The 19943-nt window shown below is 38.7% G+C and overlaps 2 protein-coding genes across 2 annotated transcripts; one reads left to right on the top strand and one right to left on the bottom strand.

Annotated features, from left to right (window-relative positions):
- LOC5568716 (proteasome subunit beta type-4) lies at positions 1–13588 on the top strand. Its single transcript, XM_001652493.2, has 3 exons — positions 1–315; positions 462–668; positions 13041–13588. The coding sequence occupies exons 1-3, from the start codon at positions 164–166 to the stop codon at positions 13492–13494; spliced, it is 813 nt and encodes a 270-aa protein (XP_001652543.1). The 5' UTR covers positions 1–163; the 3' UTR covers positions 13495–13588.
- Positions 13589–14713: 1125 nt separating this feature from the next.
- On the bottom strand, positions 14714–15607 carry LOC5568715 (transmembrane protein 14 homolog). The gene is made up of 2 exons (XM_001652492.2): positions 15233–15607; positions 14714–15163 (listed from the first exon to the last, which is right to left on the bottom strand). The coding sequence occupies exons 1-2, from the start codon at positions 15303–15305 to the stop codon at positions 14859–14861; spliced, it is 378 nt and encodes a 125-aa protein (XP_001652542.1). The 5' UTR covers positions 15306–15607; the 3' UTR covers positions 14714–14858.
- Between the last annotated feature and the right edge of the window lie 4336 nt (positions 15608–19943).

Genomic DNA, 19943 nt, shown 5'->3' with positions numbered 1-19943 from the left:
CTGTCAAACGCCGTCAACAAAATTTGTAAACTCATCCATTTTTGCTTGGCTGCAGAGTTTAGCAGAAATAAATTTGGAATTTTTTACGATAAAACAAACAGTTAGTGCATAGAAGAAAACGTTAATTGTTGCGTGAATAGTTGAGTTTCCTGTATCAGAAATCATGTACCCAATGTCAGCGGTTAATGCCGGACCGTTCTGGAGCAACGGACCGAGCCCCGGAGCATTCTATAATTTTCCCGGATTCCAGGCCGGCAATGGTGCCGTTTCGGCTCGTTCGGAAACTCCCGGCGAGTATGGGACTCAGCGGTCCTAGTAAGTACCCCTCGGGGGTGGTTTCATACAGGAGGAATCGAACACAATCTTCCAATGATTTTTGGTATAACCTCAAATTGATCTACGATTGGAGTTCCGCAAGTCATAGGTAATCCTAATATAACAATATTCTTCTTTTACTGTAGCACTCCGGTCACGACGGGAACCTCCGTGGTGGGACTGAAATTTGCCAACGGTGTGGTTATTGCTGCCGATAAGTTGGTTTCGTATGGATCGCTGGCTCGCTTTCACGACGTTGATCGGGTTTACAAAATCAACGACAAAACCATCATCGGGATTGGTGGCGATTTTGCCGATTTCCAGTACATTAAGCGTCACATCGATCAGAAAGTGTAAGTATGGGGTAATTTGTCGATTATAATGGTAGTCCTGGTAGTCCTCTAAATGTTACAGCTCAAATAAAATTCGGAGAATATTCATATAAAAAGCGTTATAATAACGGGGGATGTGGGTGTTAAAAATGAGTACTCTTCTAGGGGATGGTACACAAATTATGTCACGCTAAATTTCCACTTTTTGGAAATCATGGACTCTCGCACAACATTCTACTGAGATTTTACCATTAATTCTTCAACCGAATTCTCTAGTTGTATTCTTTGAGATTTTCCTCTAATTCCTACAGGAGTTTTTCAAAAAAATCAACGATTGCGTATTCCAAAGTTTTTGAATAAATTCGTTTAAGGTGATTATAAAACGAAGCCAAACTTTGAATGAATTTTCAAAAGCACAAGACTGTAGAATCTGACAACAGATCGCATTGAAAATCAATCAAATTACTTGCTTGCTGGTGATCAATGGGATACATTTTCAACGCGGAGCGCTGTTTAGTTCTCAAGTCTTGTGCTCTTGAAAATTTGAAAACCTTAAGGAATTTCTATTCATCGATCCTCTCATTCACATATTAGTTCGCCAAATTCAATAGATCTGTAATACTTATAGTTCGTGAAGCCAGACATACCAAGACAAGAACCTACAGCACGAAAACATGTTACGAAATGTGAATCAATTTTCTTGCAAAGAGCAATAAAGATGAAGAGAAGTCGATGAATGAAGATAAACCCTTATGAAATATCTATGTCGATTTGGATTACACATCAGCAAAGATTACAGAAATTATTCCACTTATTTCCCCAATCATTTTTCCACAAGCAATAATAACTGTGCTTTTATCCTTCACCGCTCATAGTGTCTGCAGAGCAGCATCACGATTCGATAAACCAATTTATAGATCAATATTATAAACTTGTTATTGAAATGAGTACTCATTAAAGTTGATAAATAAACAAATCAACATTGATTCATTGCCAAAAAAAATACTACAATTTCGATACATTTAGTATTTTAACAACTTTTGTTCCTGTAATTTTTTTTCGAAGCATTTCTTTCTGTTTAAAGCAAAATTGGCGACAAAAGTGGGCGGGATGGGATTAAAGCACTAGTCCGAAAAGCAGGTTCTGTTCCAGAGGGAATGTCATGCTCATGCCTAGAACAGGAAAAAGAGGCAATTTATGTAGAAAGTTCCCTCAGACATCCCCAGAGGCCAACATTTCTTTCAGAAATCCTTGCAGAAGCTTATCAAGAATTTCTACAGATTTTTAATTACTTTGGAATTTCCTTAAGAAATACCTCCTGGATTTCTTCAGAAATTTCCCCAATGTTATCTTGGCAATTCCCTGGAAGATTTTTTGGATCATTTCTTTGAGGACATCCTTGAAAAAAATTTCAAAAAAAATCTGGAGAAATTCCTGAAGAAATCTTAGGAAGAAGCTCTTGAGTATTTCAAACGTGTGCTGATCGATTTCTCTACAACAATCTTGTGTCCTCAAGTACCTAGAAACATGCTAACGTAACAATTTTGCTTCTTTTCAAATTAATTCGCAGTGTTGTGAAAACCTCAATTTCTCATAACTCACGTTTGAGATTTTTCATGCGTGAGATGTCAATCACGCAACTCAGCAGTCAAAAAATCATGGATGAGTTGGCTCACCTTTTTTACTCATTGTCTCTTATTTCCACAGTTTACACACGGCAATAATTTCTTGTTAGTCTGGTAAAATTGTAGTAATCCTTTCTAACGTAAACAACAACATTCGGGTTTCACGAGTTTTTGACGGGTTTTGCGACTGAATCATTTTTACGGTTTGAGTTGATTGAGTGATTTTGCGTTAAAATCTCAAGCGTGAGATTTGCGAAGCAGATCTCTAACGAGTTTACTCTCACGGGAGAGCGTATTGATTGAAATTTGAGTGTGAGTCTATCAACGCTGCGCAGCAGAGAGTTTCGTTTATGAGAAAATGATAATGTTTTTTATGCCCTTATTCTAGCACACGCAGGATTTTCTGAAAGTATCCTTAGTAAAATTACTGGTTAAAATATTAACCCTTTCTTGTCCTATTGTTATAGCTATTCTTTTTAATACTTACGTTACGGTCGGAAGAGTATTAAGATAGCAACAAGCCACCAAGACCCACCTATTCGTCCTAGATGATGAGGAAGTCGAAGTGAAAAAATGACTCAATCAGCATCTGAGGTTGGTTTCGTTTTAAAAGCAGGGTTTCGGCTACCTGGAAAAACCTAGAAAGTCAGGGAATTCAATTTTCGATCTGGAAAGTCTGGGAATTTCACTTGAGGTCAGGGAAAAAAATATCAATATTACAACATCAAACGAGTTGACTGTCTGCAAAGTTATCGATCAGTCTAAGTCAGCAACACTATAGTTAATAATCATGATGTTTACAATCAATAAGATATATGAAAAAATGGGTAATCAATCTTGCAACATCAACAATGCTATCTGAACAACTTCTTCTAAGTTGGCGTGGATTGCTTTGAACATATTTTGTTCTAAAGTTTCCTTGATCATTGCTAGTTCCGCGCATTTTGCTCAATATCTAAAAAAAATGGAGTTCATGCCAATCTTTACAAGTTTGTATAGAGATAAACCAATAAGGATTCTCGTATTTTAGTGAAGATGAATAGATGCCGTGTCTCAAAATTTAAAGAGCACATCTGGTGAATCAAAAAATATAAAAGATTGATAGGTTACAAGTTGGAGATGATCAATCGATCATTTTTCAGGTCTGAACACTGTTTAGTTTTTAAGATTTGTGCTTTTGGTGGTGGTTTTTTTCGTTGAATGTTTTGGACAGCTCCACTCTAGTTATATTTGATGTAAAATTAAATCATGAGAAACTAAATCTAAAATTTTGTCGAAAATACGTATTTAAAGATATAGGATATTTCCTGATTTCTTTTTTCATGTTGTTTCTGAAAACAGTTTATTCTGATAATAATGCATTTCTTCAGGATTTTCATCAGGAGCTTTCCAAGACTAAGAGGAATTCTCTAACAATTTTTAGAGAATCTTGGAAATAAGGAGCTTTTAGAGGAATTCTTAGAATAGTTCATCGAGAAGTATTGGGGAAATTTTTTTTTTTTTGTATGGTATTCAGTTGGAGCTGCCTGACAGCTTAACTTGTCAAGGCTGAACCCTCGGTCTGGCTTTTGCCAAGTTTCCCCTCTACCAGGACCAATACTCAGACGGACTAGGCAATGGCGCCCACATGAACACTGTTTTTTATTAGTATTGTGACGTGGTAGTTTTTGAAAAGTACCCACATTCCCTTGCTTCTGAGAAAAGAAGCATTATGAAAATAAGCAGCTCCATTAGAATTTGTTTGAAATAGTAGTGTAGAATTTGTTTGGAATAGTAGTGCATTACTAATACTGTCTAGTCGAAATGGTTTTGAATAATTTGTCAATCAAGTGCTATTCTGATTACTATTGTCTTTTACGTAAGATTAGAGTCTTAAATGTCAAGTGTCGTCAAGTCTTAACAAAATTAGGCTGTTTAGTAGTAGTTCTAGTTAATTTCATTTTTTGTTGTTAAAAGTATTTATTGGTCATTACGTTCATATATCCTTAAAGAAAAAAGTCGCTTTCCTTGTCTGTTCAACAATTTTTCGAAACTAGCAAGTGTACCCTAATGATCGATCTCAGCGTCTTACTTTCCATAGTCATTTTTATAGTGAATATTGAAGAGTAAAGTTACCTTAGGCTTCTATTACAGTCTCCTACAAGATTCACCTTTCGGTGGCAAATGCAATGCTTCACAACGCCTACTTTCTACTTGTAAATTTTGCGAAAATGAAGCTGGAATTAGATTATTTATACCGCTGTTACAAAAAAAGGTACCGTAATCCGGGGTAACATTGATCATTTTTTTTTAGTTTTTCTTAATTTTTTCATTTCACAATACAAATGTTACAAGTTTCATATTTTTAAAACACGTACTGGCACCCACCGCTCTAAACTATATACTTTATTTTGTTTTTGAAAGATTAAAACATGTTTAAATAAATGTTTTAAATGATTCTTTGATTCAGCTTATATGGGGTAACATTGATCACCCAAGTAAACAACGTTTGGTAATATTGGAAATGTCGTTACTTACCAAACCAGGGCTCCTGAAGCCGAATATGAAAACCAAACTCTTACAAGTCATTTACTTTTTGAGTTATTTCAAAAATAAAAACACCTTGAACCGCGGAATACGCCTAAAAGTAGGCAATTTCCTAAGGAAATTCCACATTCCTAATAGTAATTAGTTAATGTTGCCTAATTGAATAAACTTATAAAAGATTTGACAACGGAATCGTTTTCGGCGATGCCATATTTAGTAACGCCCGCATTTTTCTTGATCACGTCGTCTGCAGAACTCATGTAAGACATGAATTTTCGGTAGTGTCAGTGGAAAGGATAGAAATCATTGTTTCAAAAAGTTGACATATTTTCACATGAACTAAACGCAATTTTACAAAAAACCTTAATTTTCATTAGCTTATGAATATACAAAAGAGAGGCACCATTCATGATTCGAAAATGTTTCATCAATAAATTTGTATTTGAACTTTTAACGTGATGAGTCATCCCGATCAATGTTACCCTGGATTACGGTATTTCTTATTATGGCAATGTAAAAACCATATTAAAATAAGATTGTCGCCACTTATTTCTACTCAGTGAATCTACTAGTCATTTTCCTAAGAGTTCCTAAGTATTCCCTACGTCGTATATGATAATTGTTAATGTCCACTTCGAATAGATTAATTATTTGAAATGGGCATCAATTCTATCAATGACGCAGAATGTCCGTTGGATCACATCCGAGATATTATTGCGTCTATGCCATATGAATTATGACGCGGCTTTAAGCAAAAAATGCCAAAATGTGATACCACCACTACAGGTTACGCCTTTGGTTTCCATCATATGGGCTAATGGATTATGCCCTCCCATCGCGGCAAGGTCGCATAACCAAGGGGAGGGGAGTATTGGGGAAATATTTGGACAAATATCTTAAGAATTTCAAGTGTATTTTCTGAGAAAGTTATGTGGGATTCCTTGAAGCAATTCTCCAAGAAAAGTTCTTTGGCAATGGCTAGAATTTAACCTGGAAAAAGAAATATCCAATTTTTGAGATAAAAAGGATGGTGGGTGATCGTAATAGTGTTGGGTCTTGTATACAAAAGTTATAATCAGGAAGAAGTCCAAAATTGTCGTTTATGGCTGAAATTTGTGAAATAAGATCAGTAGGCGAATTCCGGCGCGTATTTTCTTCGAAGAAAAGCAAATTTTCTTGCTGGTGCGTAATGGAAGAAAATTTCTTCTCTTCGAAGAAATTGTTCGCAGGAATTCACCTACATAGGTAGTTCGCTAGCTTAGAACATCTTTGTTCTTACTGATTTCCAAGTTGGAAAAGTAAATAGGATCTCAATTGCTCAGGTTTATCATAACAACTTGAATAAACGTTCGGGAATGTTTTCTGACAGGCACATATAACTCAGTAAAGTTAAAGCTTTTGCTCAGCTCATTTATACGACCTAAAACATAAACATCATGCAAATCGTCGAATATTTATTTTCTTGTACAAGTCGTACTTATTTCGGTTCAAATTAACCAACTCAGTGGTCTGGATTTTTTTGTTGTTTTTGGTCAGGGAAAGTCAGGGAATTTTATTTTCAAAAGTCGACACCCTGTAAGAGATGTTCTTTCCGAGTTCAAATACTTATCTTTTGATATCTACGAGGTAAACGATTCTGAATCAGTGGAGTAGTAGACGTCCCAAGTAACAATTCAACAGCAATTTGGTGTGGATTCATTAATGTTTTATAATAGTTAGAGGCGACATTTAACGTTGCCAAAAGATGATACTTTGTAATTCGACTCATGGCTGTTTTTAAAACCTTTAAGAGGCAAAATATAAAGTCAAAATGTTATGGCTACAAAATCAGCTTTATTGCAGCAAGAGGTTTTGGGAGATGCGATGAAGGAAAAAATACCTTGACCGTGGTTTTATGGGCGTCTATTTATAGCACCCTGGAAGTAATTCGTAAAACTGAAATTGTTACTTGGGCTCCTACCTTCTGTTTCTGGAATGAGGTAAGAAACTAAAATGTATGATGCGATGAAACCTGTCGCACCTTAAAAGGGGCTGTCCATTAATTACGTAAGGGTTTATGGGGGGAAGGGGGAGTCTGAGATTTCTTACGCGCCATGCAATTTATTTAAATTTTCGTGTACAAAAAATCATATCATGGGGGGAGGGAGGTTGAAAAACCCCGAAAATTGTCTTACGTAATTAATGGATCGCCCCTAAGTAGGAGTAATACTTTGATACGTTAGAGTAGCGATGCATGATCAAAATCAGTATCATTCAACCAGCTTTAGTGGCCGAACATGAATAAGGGGAAAATGAGCGCCCTTTGAGAGTTTGATTATGACAAATTATTTTCTTCAAGAGGTATAAATAGCGGTTTCTTTTTCTAAAGAGGCTCTTTGCACAAGGATAAAGAATGTTAATTATATAAAATACGACTACTTCATTATTTCTTTATTGTGATGGAGTAGGATTGCATTCACCAAACAAAGGACACGGGTATAGCACAAAAGGTCAAAGAAAACTGGTCATAGTGATTCATCCCGAACAGGAGCTGTGAGTAACCCTTTCTTTCCCTCGCCTTTTTTTTTTCGACAAAATTACGTTTCTGAAAAAAGCGCTTGAATAAAAGTTGTTGCAAATAAGCTACAGTTAAACCTCCATGAGTCGATGCTCCATTACTCGATATCGACTCATGGAACCACACTAAAAATCAAATTTCATGGTTACTATGATGGTCCCTCTAAACGACTTTCTATAGCTTTTCTGTTCCATAACTCGATATTTCCATGAGTCGATGGTCCCTTCAATATCGACTCATGGAGGGTTGACTGTAGTTTATCCAAAATTACTTAAACAATTTTGATTGAGTTTATTAATAGTTTGACCATTTGCTTATGTTATTCGATGTTTAGTGAGACATATGAGCGTACAAATTTAACTTTTTTTTTTTTGTTAAATATTTATTGACGTGATTTGTTTAAAATTTGATTACAACATATAAGCAATTCACATTCAAATAGAAATCCAAAGAGTTTACATCCACAACATTATTAACGTTATTAACAAAGGAGATGTAATGAATGAATAGTTTTAGGATATGTATTCTACGATTTCTCTCTATACCATCTAATGATGGTCGAATTAATTCATTGAAAGTGATTCGTCTCCATCCGCCTAGATGAGCTGTTATTCTACGTTGAAGGAATTCCCAAGCTGCGTTGACTCGTTGACACTCACTGTATTTGTGTTGCAGCGTTTCAATTGGTTCGTTGCAATACACACAATTTTCACCATCCACACGACGCATGGTGTAAAGAAGCTTTCGATAGTCGCCCTTCTCGTTGACAAGCATGAATAGATTGGATCGTTCTGCTGCTGTGAAGCTTCGCCAGTGGAGACTTGACCAGATCCTTCTCCAGTCAACTTCAGGATACTCCTGTTCAACTTTAGGTTTGTCAGTCTGGTCGATGTACATGCGATGGATTTGGTCGGCCGATGGATTTTGAACAATTTGTATAGGAAGTTGTTGATATTGTTGACATAATACTTTCAAATCGGGCAGATCAGCTGGAATAGTTTGGGTTGTATCACTTGATTCAACAAAAGTTTTGTAAAACGGCAAACATTCCAGATCTTGTACGTGTCGGTTCACCATAAGTGCTTTACACTTCATAGCCGGTAATTGAAGCTTCAGTCCCCCGTCTTTACGGTCCCGTGAAAGTTGTGTCATAGGAATGCGTGTGGGAATCCCACTCCAAATAAATCTACCTAGCGTAGATGTAATTTTTGCTATATGTACTGCATATGGTGAGAGAAGATAGGTACCATATTTTAGACATAATGAATATGTTCGCAATGATTATTGCGGGTGATTACCCGCTGGTGTAAATTCAAGCATCGCATAGAGTGGCATCTTATTTGATGCATAAAATTATTAATCGCTGCATCCCAGTTGAGTTTTACCATCAAACGTACAGAATTGGTAAACATCACGCCGAGAACTTTGATGGTGTTGCCCGTTTGTAGCCATGGTACGACTAAGGGATCTCTTTCGATGAGACCAATGTCGATCGCTTTGGTTTTTTGCCAGTTCAGTTTTGCTCCTGACACCAGCTCAAAACGAGTGAAAGTTTCTCTCAACATCTCTACTCTCTGGGTAGACGAGCAAATGATGGTTATATCGTCGGCATATGCAACGATGAGATCTTCCTCACATATCCTCTCCAGCTCTTTCACGAGCGGGTGTAGATATATAACGAATAGATGCATGCTCAGCGGACAGCCTTGTCGCACTGAGCGTTGTATATCAATGGGTGGCGATAGATGGCCGTTAACCAATAGTCGAGATGATGCCCGATCAGCAATTTGAGCGAGGAGATCCACAAGGTGTCCGTTAAATCCGAGTGAGTGCATGGTTTGATGTAAGAAGGCACGACGAACTCGATCGAAGGCCGAATCGAGATCGAATGAAATTAGTTTGGCTCTCTGTATACGTTTTATCACCTGAGCCAACCGATCTTTTAACGAAAGAGTTGCTTGGAAGATATTTCGTGATGAATTCTCGCGAAACATTACTAAAGGACCTATGTACAAATGAGAGATTCTCTCCTCTCTCGCTCTCTTTCGATTATAACAGTGGAATACTAAAGCTTTTGGGAAGTTTTTAACTACAGATCGAAAGGCAATTTCCTTGACTAGCGTTTCATACAAAAAACGCAACAGAAGAGGTTAATGTGACTCAGTTATTGATCAAAGAGAAAGTAAACAACGAGAGCCTCTCATTTGTACATAGGTCCTTTAGTAATGTTTCGCGAGAATTAGCACATTTCTGTGCGCTGGAGAGTATATCGTGAGTTCTCATGATTGTCTCTAATCGGGATTTTAGGATTCGAGAGAGAAGTTTATAATCCAAGTTCAGTAGTGAGATCGGTCTATACGACCGAACCGTTTCGTCTCCTCCTTTCTTCTTGACCAGCACGATCACCCCATCTACAAATTCAGCTGGGAATTGACCGGACAGTGCTTCCACAGACAAACAGACGTCACACTCTCATCATTGTCCATCGACCACCTTTTTAACGGTCGATTCAAAAATATGGTAGGTGGCCAATCCGCCACCCGCAGCGCTCGCATCGTTTTTGTTCGCGTTTGACGTTTACACACTACCGCCATCTGTTGGCCCGTCGGCCAAATACACTAATTCTAGCATTGGGCGTACATGTCCTCGTGACTATGATTTGGATCGAGATTTGTTCTAAGTGTTACGTCTGTTTGTCTGTGGTGCTTCGTTGAGTATCAAGTTGATCTTTCGGTGTATGACGTCAAAGGTTCTCAGATAAAATTCCTTCGGGATCCCGTCCGGGCCCGGCGATTTTTTCGAAGCACTTGTTTTTATTGCTGTGATGATCTCTTCTGTACATATAGCACTCATACAGGCTTCATTTGTTGCGTCGTTTATTGGGATTGCCCTCTCACTTTGGAAAAAGTTGTTTAGGCCGTTCCTAACTACAGCCTCTTCAGTATATAGCGATGAATAGTACTGGTAGAGATGTTGTTCTATATCTTCTGATGAGTGTAGTATTTGGCCGTCCACGCTTTGTAGCCGGGTAATAGTCGTGCGTTTACGTGTTCTTTCTCCAAGATGAAAAGATGAGATGTCTTCCCCGGCGATAAACGATTCGTTGATACGTGTGAACATCTTGGAGAATTTGCGCTGAAGCGCAAGCATTTGTGCTTTTAACAAGTGTATAGTGGTGAGGAGTGCCGGTTGTCCATAGAAATCATCGTATGCTCGACGCAGTTGACTGTAGAGCCTTTGATGTTCGCAATGAAATTCGTCGTACGCTATTTTTGATTTCCAGCGGAAGAAGGACTTGAGTTTTCGTTTGGCACAGAGAAGCCACCATGCCATCCAGGATGCATAATTCCGTCGTTCCCGGGTCCAGAATTGCCAGCGATAGCGCAACTCTTCAATGATGAGGGCGGAGGGTCCAGAAACCGCGTCCGGGAGCTCTGCCGAGGGACGGGATGCAGATACGAAGAGTGACTGCTTGGTGATCGGAGAAAGAGCAAACGTGAGTTGCTGAGTTCCGAAGGTGTTGTTGGAGACCACGACTCACGTAGAAACGATCGAGCCGAGAGGAAGAGTTTGCTGTCACATACGTATGGCCACTAGAGCGGGGACATAGTTTTATCCAAGCATCACAGAGCTGCAGTTGTTGAGTTGTATTTTTGAGAGCGGGACTATCATTGCTGCCTGTTGCGTCGCATTGCCGGAGGACACAGTTGAAGTCTCCGGCCAGAATAACGTTCGGAGTATTGTGACGTAAGTAATACGAAATCGTTCTATTGAAAAACCTCTCTCGTTCAGCTCTGAAGGCTGTCCCGGAGTGTGCGTAGACGTTGCACAGAGTGACGTTATTTATGCGAAGTGCTATCAGTCGGCCATCTAAACTTCTCTCCACATTAGAGAACTGAATATACTCTTTAAGAGCTATTGCTGTGCCTCTCCGCATGTGGTCGATGTTGCAGATGACATTATAGCCCGGCAAAGTGAGTTGGTCATTTTCAACCTCTTGAAGAAATATTATGTCCAGTTCCAAGGTGCGAAGAAAAGTCCAAAGTGCATCGATTTTTGTTGGGCTAGAAATGTTGTTTATATTAATAGTGGCGATGTTGTAGCTGGCGTGATCCATTAGCGGTGTTTCCTTTCTCTCGAACCTTCTCCGTCATGTGTGCGAGCTTTTTTACCAGGTGGACGGCCGCGGGGTTTTGAGCTCGAGGAATCATCGGTTTCTTCTTCATCTGAACGATTGCTTCTGGTTAGGTTTTCGTCGTTGTCGATTGGCTGTTGTTGCAATGTCGTTTTTTTTTTAATTTGCCGACGGGCAGTGGAGGCAGTTCCACAACCAATTGCTTTACAGCAGTCGGTGGAGCCAGTGATTTCGTGGTGTTGGAATTCGAAGCGGAGGACGATTGACTTGATGTGTTAGCCACAGCTGATGGAGTTGTATTTGTAGATCTCGGACGCACAATAGCACCGGTTGAGGGTTTTTGTTTAGCAACTTTCGCATACGATTGCTTGTTAGACTTGTCCGCGGACAGTTTTTGAAGAAGAAGTTTCTTATTTTGCACCCAGGATGCTCCATTGTGTACAAAATCTTCGCAATGGCGGCAGGTTTGATGCTGCCCAAAATATTGGACATATGTAACTTCACCATCGATGGTTACGTAGGAAGGAATGTTCACTTTGACCATCATTCGGACAACCCATAAGCCGGTGGGAACTCCACTGAACTCATACTTGCTCTCCCATATCTGTTCGGAGGCTTTTAACACTTCTCCATATGCACTGAGGAATTCTTCGATTTTTTGTTTAGACACGTCTTCTGAAAGATCGAAAAGTTTCACTTCGACGGCTCCGTCTTCTAGACGAATTCGTAGCTTATACGGTTTGTCGTCTACTATGACTTCATGTACGTTGTCATGGTCAGATACCACTTTTTGAGCCACAAGACTGCATACTTTCACAAAAGCACAGCCAGCGCTGCATTGTATGCGCAGAACTTCTTCTTTCTTCAAACCTAAGTCATTGGCAATGAAACGGTGTAGGTCTTCGTAAGATGGTTTCTTGGGCACACTCGAATAATCAATTCGAAACGTGTTCTCGCGCCGACTCATCGCGGTTTTCGCGCGTGAAGCTAAAAAAGGCGAAACTCGCCAGGCGATAGCGAAACGAAATCAGGATAGCTTGCGATCGACTCTCGTAGCGAAACAATAGCGTTAGAACAAACGACTGTTCGGCTCAGAGGTTGAGCGATAACTAACTCAATCATAACTGAGCTAATCGTACCAATTTGATTGAACGCTTGTCGAAAATAGCTTAACCGCTACCATGGAAAAAAATGGTTTAAAATGCATTGAACGAATCTTTAAAGAAATTACTTGCTTGAAAATAGTAAAATTTAAATTTCCTGAATAAAAAAAAATCAGTAATATCCTAGAAGAATAGTCTGCTTGGATTTTCTGATGAACCCTTTTGAAAACTCCTGTCTTATGGTTCCTGTTTAGTCTCTTTTTCTGGCATGAGGTCTCTAAAGTTCCTATTTCTAAGACAGTCAGTCGCTACCATCCCTGTATAATGTTTATTGCGACTGAACATGTTTTGAATCATTTCACCGTTGAACTTAAATTCCATAGCAGAAACTTATACTTGCTTATGTTTATGAACTTATTTTTAATACCAACTCAATCTCTCTTCTAGGGTCGACGACATGTGCTTGGCTGATAAGAATGAGTTGAAACCCAAATCCCTTTACAATTGGCTCACCCGTGTGATGTACAACCGTCGGTGCGATTTCAAGCCGCTCTACCTGGACATCGTGGTCGGAGGAATGCAGGACGGAGAACCCTTCCTGGGCCATGTGAACCTACGTGGCCGCGCGTATACCAGCAATGTCGTCGCCACTGGTTATGGCACCCATCTGGCGCTGCCACTGCTCCGAGAATACTCGGAAAATCCAACCGCTTACGCCGGCCTGGACAAACAGAAGGCCTCCGAACTGACCAAGAGCGTGATGGAAGTGCTGTGGTATCGCGATTGCCGAAGCGATCCCAAGTATTCCCAGGCCATCTGCACGACGGACGGCGTTCAAGTGGATGCCAACTGCTTCGTGAAGCAGAACTGGAATCTGGCTACAATGATTAAGGGATACTAGAAGCGTCGCTTGCGAATTTGTATGTACTTTGTATTTGATTCAACAATCTTTTCAAATAAATCATCCCGTTACATTCGGCTTACTTACGTACGAATATGGAAACATTACATGATTATAGAATACAGAAAGAAATCTATATAATTACTGATAGGGCTGATAGCAAGTCACTTTTTAGTAACTTGGTTAAATGGTTACTATTTTCGACCTCGTCACTTGTTTTACAGAAATAGTCACTAAAGTCACTATTTTCTGGATCCTATCAAATAAGTTGGTTTAGCTTCTCAAACTAAACTGCACATACTCGCATAACAGTCCCATTCATATAGGAAATCCCATAGAACATGGGACTTTTATACGAGTAGGGGCAGTAAAGGATGTCCGGTCATTGTTGCAAATAAAAGGGCGGACTATAGATATAAAATATTCATGTAAAAACGGTAATCTTTTTAAACTTTGAAAGGATTGAAAATCGATTTAAAATCAATTATGTATTTTTAAAAGTGTTTCAAAGGCACTTTTTTGAACTGTTTGGTGTATTTTTTCTCAAATTTGGTCACTAAAATCATTATTTTTGAATTTTGATATACCCCTTTTCCCTACCATCCTTGGGATGTAAGGTGACACGGGAGACCGTGTTATTTTCCCTAACTTTTGTCTCACTCTAACAATTATCATCAAACTTTGTGGAAGCAAATCTCGAGTTCTAGTGAACGGATGAAGCTGAAAGTTTATTGGGTCGTGCACTACATACAGTCGAAGCTCGTTATAACGACAACTTTTATAATGACAAAAGCTCTCTATAGCGACATTTTTCGGTCCCTTGAAACAAATGTTCATGTTATGATCATTCCCTATAACGACTTTTCTCTACTACGACGGTCCCTTGCGATGTCGTTATAACAAGCTTCGACTGTATATGAAATTATATTGATAAATTTTTCGCATCGTTATATGGAGTGGTTCTTGAGATTTGCTTCTTCAAATGGTTAGGGTGATTATGATGTACTACTCTATATATCGATGGGAAAAATTTATCACTATATTCTATATATTTAATGTATAACCCATGAAATTTTCAGCTTCATCGGTTCACTAAAACTCGAGATTTGCTTTTGCAAAGTTTTATAATAATTGTTAGAGTGAGACAAAAGATAGGGAAAATAACATGATCTCCAGTGTCACCTTAACAATACTGTAGTGTAGACTAATGAAAGAAATCTCATTTTTAAAGATGTGTATCTGTATCATTATCAAATATGTAGTAATAAAAGATGTATTATTTGTAAATATAGTTACAAAATCAATCCTTATGGTACAGTTACACACATTAGTCTTATTCGTAATTCCATGAGATTATGGTTGCCTCACTGCATCATTGTAACGGTTTCGGCCTTGGGAACATTATCGGTAACATCCGCTTTCGCCACGAATGGCAAGTGGTCCCGATAGATGACACAGGTCCACACCAGGACGGCCACACTCAGCACGGTAATCATTCCCGGTGGCATAAAGTTCCCGGTACGAATCCACCGGAATCCCATGAGGCCACCCAGCAGCACTAGGAAGATGATTTGAATCAATGGAATGGGTTCCTGAATCGAGTTGAAATACGCCCCCACTCCGAGCAGTATGCCGAACGATACGCCCGCTATCAACGAGGGCAGTGATCCTGTGAAGTGGTCATTCATGTCTTAGCACGGTTGGCTCAGCTGATAAGGCCATTCATATAGAAAGTTACCTGCTTTCACATAGCCAAAAATTCCACCAGCTGCTACCAGCAGGGCAAATATTATTCCAACAACATCAATCATGGTGCCGTAGGTTTCTTGATAATACCGGGAAGTCTGTTATGTATTTTAAGATTGAACTGAAAGCACGTCCTTTATAGTGCGATGTGATATGTTTTTAACCAGATGTTCTTGAACTGTGCCAAATTTTGTTCAAACTGATTAGCTGTGTTCAATGACTTTGATCGAACTTGCTCGGGGTTGGTTGTACTAGCTCGTATTTTTTGTCAACAAATAACTGTCAAAGCTACTTCGAGCAACTCCAAGCTGCTTTCTCAATGAACGCTCTTTTTACTCTTTTTAGTAATTTACCGGAATTCCACGTGAAAAAAAAATTCGCGCACTTAACAATCCGTATCGCTTCGGAATTTTGCTTTTTTTTCTGAATGTTTACGTTTTTAAACGTCAAAAACACGAGCTACTGCGAGCTGGTTGAACTAGCTCGGACTCTAGCTTCCAACCTGTTTCGAGCGACTCGGAGTTGGTTGGACTCGGCTCAATGAACACAAACCCGAGCGACTCGAAGTAGGTTGGAGTGGCTCAATGAACACCAAAAGCTGACTCGCAAGTGGTTGCAACCAAGTTCGATATTTTTCGCACCGAAAAACAAGCATAACATTTTGAAAGGGTTTAGATCAAAACGGTCGAAAAACCAGGGTCGTAAGGGCAACTTTACCGGTGGTCCATTTTTTTGACCCAAATTATAAACAAAAATAAACCACACTCAGGCAAATGGACTATCGATTAACATAGGAACCCCTTATGAAAATTCGCTACAAGGAATCGGGTTGAAATTCATAAATTTGCCTTATGAAACCGAAATTTGAAAACAAAAATAGCTTGCCCGGCAACCTGGAATTGAACCAAGGACCTAGCGATCGATAGGCTCGTGCGTTCACCCCGCGTCTACCCGGATAAAAACGTATCATTCAGTGAATGGAATAAACCATTAATGTACAATATAACGTATTGGATACAATAAAGCGTATTGTAATTGAATGTCGAAACAATATTATTCTTGTTTGGATATACAATTCAAAAACAATATAATATATTGTAACAGAACATTGTATTGTTTTTAATTGGTTTTATACCTTACAATTTTGGTCAAATTCCTATTTTCGCGTAAAACAACTGTTGCTTTTTTCTATGAAGCTTTGCTGAAAGAAATAAACAAAACAAGTTCAGAAAGCAAGAAATGTTGGGTGAAAAATATTCAAAAAGTTAAAATAAGTAATTTTTTAGAAGTCACTTGACATTAGATGTAACGACGAATGCAACCATGATACAGTTCGTTGAATTCTCGGAAACTTATTCAAACAGACTCAAGTCAAAAAAGTATACAAACTTACTTTATCGATTCTACGTATTTTGCAGACGAAATTCTACACATTTTGCTCTAAACCAACTCGATTTTTCACTTTTAGAACGTTTACTTTCCGGAATTACAAAACGACGAAAGTAAGATTTTCAACTTTCGCTACCTAACCACTACTTTCGCCGCTCCACTGTATGGAGAGACAAAATGACTTAACCACGAATCAAAACAAAACACTACTTGAGCCGATTTTACACTGCTACAAAAACGTCGAAAGTAACTGAATAAATCGGCTTATCATTTTGTAATAATTTTTTTGTGGGAAATAACAGGAACTCCCTAGTTTTTGAATGCGAGCTTATTGTATGCAAAATTTAAGCAATGTACACTGCGAAAAAATGTGAAAAATGTGATTCATTTTAAAACAGTTTTAGAAGGCAGGTTGTGATTCTTCTTAATTGATTTTCTCAAAACTGTATGGAAGCTACTTACGTCGATTTGAAAAAGTAATCGAGAATTGTTTTTGTATTGTACAACAATACACGAATTGCTAATCAAGACAATACATGAACATTATATCGTATTGTATTTTCAAAATGTTTGTATGAGAAAATATCTATATTTGTATTGTTACGATACTTAACCACCCATACATTATATTGCAAAAATCTCATATACCATACAGTGAACTGTTCAAAACAATATATTGTACTGTAATTGTATTGTCATTTTACATATACTGTATTGTATTTCCAATATATTGAATGGTACTGTTGCAATACGTTATATTGTTTTTGTATTGTATTTTTTATTCGGGTATCGACGCCTTGATGTGGAGTGATGCTAAAACGATACATAAAGCGTTCGTATTGCGATAATCGTTCCACCTTTCATAAGGCAAAATGTATGAATTTCGGTAGTCCAGTTCGCTGCGTGCATGCATCGTTTATTGTATTTTTTTCGATCCATTTCAAATGTGATCAACAAAAACAAACGAATAGTGGATTGAATCAGCAGAATACTAAAATTTATTAGAAGTTTTTAGACGGATTCCTCAGGTTCCAGTTTATATAGAATCCTGAAGGAATTTTTGAAGAAACTCCCGGGGGAATTCCTCTTTGATTCCTGGAGCAATTCTACACTGTAAAAATTGTAATAATTTTCTATACAGCGGGGATTCGCTGGTTGGAACACGACTGCCTTCCATCTAGTGAATCCGACCCGTTAGTTGGAACGACTGACAGCTGGTGAAAATACTCCACACTAACGCATCTGGAGTGCAAATCGTCACTAAACGCACATATACATACGCATTTGTTCTATATATGGAGACTTCAATGCGACGGTACTCAGATGTCAAAGTCAGTTTGACATTTTCTGTTAACATTTGAGTGCTTTTTAGTTGGAATATTTTCCAACCAGCGAACATCCAACCATCGAGTCATTCCATGTAGCGGACCCCCAACGAGCGAATCCCCACTGTATTAGTGTGGTAAAAATAACTATTTTAGCTGACTACTTCCATTCTTAAAACTACCATGGAAATTTAGACCAATTTACTATGTTTACGGTACACCCCATCGCATTACTGGTACATTTGACAGCAATAATTTACAACAATCTGATTCCAACTACAGACAGGGCTGGTTCATATATTTCATAACGCTGAAATTGGCCATTTTGAACATCCACCCACCCCCTCCTGACGCTTTTTGTATTGATGCTCTACAATTCTGGAAGAATTCCAGAGAAGTTTTCAGAGTTCAGAGGAGTTTTTGGCAGTATTTTCAGTTGAAAACTGGAGGAAGTTCCGGGGACTGGATGGATGAAACCCAGAGGAATTTATCGAAGAACTTTAAAAAAACAGAAGAAATTCCACGAGGAACTCTGGAGGAATCACCAGAGGACGTCTTAAGGAATTTCTGGATAAACTCTCGAGAAATTCCCTAAGGAACTCTAGATGAGTAAATGTATAGAAATTTCAGAAGTAACTGTTTCAAAATTCATAGTTGAACTTCAGAGGATTCCAAAAGAATTACTAGAGGAACTCTGAAAAATTGCTGTAGAAATTCTGAAAAAAAAATCCAGGGGGAACTATAGAGGAAATCCGGATAAAAATCCCGGTGGAATTCCAAAAGAATTCTCGCGTAACTTTTCAAAACGTCCTAAGTAACAAATGTAAACAAATCGAGATTATCATTGCAAATCTTTTGCGTTGCACCACTTAGCAGCACACTAGAACACTCGTTCTGATATATTAACAACAAATCAATCTATTAAAAGCTTAACAAAATGACCAATGTTCAAAACTGCATCTCTTTTAATCAATTGTTACATTGGACCTTTGATCAGAGAACCAACCACATGTCCTATGTAACATTTATGAATAAACACGATTCTAATGTTACATTGGACATTCCTGAATAAAGCTTTGGAATGCAGTTTAAAAGGTAGAATGATTTGTAGAAGCGTGTCTGAATCACTACTTAGATGTATAGAAGGCCATAATAACTGCTTCTCAATCATTTCAGTCGATATTTTTAGAGTCGCACTGCCTCGCAAAATTGAAAACGCTCAAGTGATAAACAGAGAATGAGTTACACAAAACTGTATTTTGGTCTTTTTGCCAAACCATGTTTTACCGTTTCGCTGGATTGGATCAGCTTCAACTTCTCTTTTCATATTATAAGCGTATTGCGTGCATATAGGGGAATGATATTGAGCACAAGATTGAGCATCATGATGTCATTGTATCAATCTGATTCAGATGCATGGTCGATCAAGCATATAAATATGCTTCCCGGCAACAACACGAGCAACGTACATGCGCGACTTGCTCACACATATTTGCAGAGCGATCAATCACCGAAGAGAGGAGAAGCTGTATGTATTTGTTAGGCGTGGGCTCCTTTCTCGAGTTCCTACAACAAGTCATCGTCATCGTCATCATTCCCCACCGCAATTTCTTGTTTCAACCGACGACTGGTGCTGATTGCAACACAGCCGTCACCACCACCTCTTCATGCAGTGGGAAACTCACACATGATCATGTGGGCGAAACCGTCATAAAAACGGGGGAAAATTGAGGGAGAATCAGTGAGAGAGCAAAATGTCCTACATACAGCTCAACGTTTCCCCTCCTTCTGTTGTTACATAGGACACATAGACGAAGGGGAAGAAGTGACGTCGTGGGATTGAATGAATCAAAACAAAGCACATCTGGTGTCTCCGATTAGCACACCGCAACAAAATGTCGATATTTTCAGAGTCGCTCTGCCTCGCAATATTCGCTCCCAATACGACAATTCGTCCGGTGGGGTGTGCTGCTGTCGTCATGATGATGG

The sequence above is a fragment of the Aedes aegypti genome, chromosome 3 (assembly GCF_002204515.2).
Source record: "Aedes aegypti strain LVP_AGWG chromosome 3, AaegL5.0 Primary Assembly, whole genome shotgun sequence".
NCBI classification, from domain to species: domain Eukaryota; kingdom Metazoa; phylum Arthropoda; class Insecta; order Diptera; family Culicidae; genus Aedes; species Aedes aegypti.
Note: the sequence above shows the minus strand (reverse complement) of the source record. Positions and strands in the feature narration are given on the sequence as shown.

Bases quoted from the DNA above. Each gene is read 5' to 3' on its own strand.
- LOC5568716 (XM_001652493.2), top strand. From the start codon at position 164: ATGTACCCAATGTCAGCGGTTAATGCCGGACCGTTCTGGAGCAACGGA. The intron at 316-461 runs GTAAGTACCCCT...CTTTTACTGTAG, and splicing joins TATGGGACTCAGCGGTCCTA to CACTCCGGTCACGACGGGAA. The intron at 669-13,040 runs GTAAGTATGGGG...TCTCTCTTCTAG, and splicing joins CGTCACATCGATCAGAAAGT to GGTCGACGACATGTGCTTGG.
- LOC5568715 (XM_001652492.2), bottom strand. From the start codon at position 15,305: ATGATTGATGTTGTTGGAATAATATTTGCCCTGCTGGTAGCAGCTGGT. The intron at 15,164-15,232 runs GTAACTTTCTAT...ACCACTTCACAG, and splicing joins TTTTGGCTATGTGAAAGCAG to GATCACTGCCCTCGTTGATA.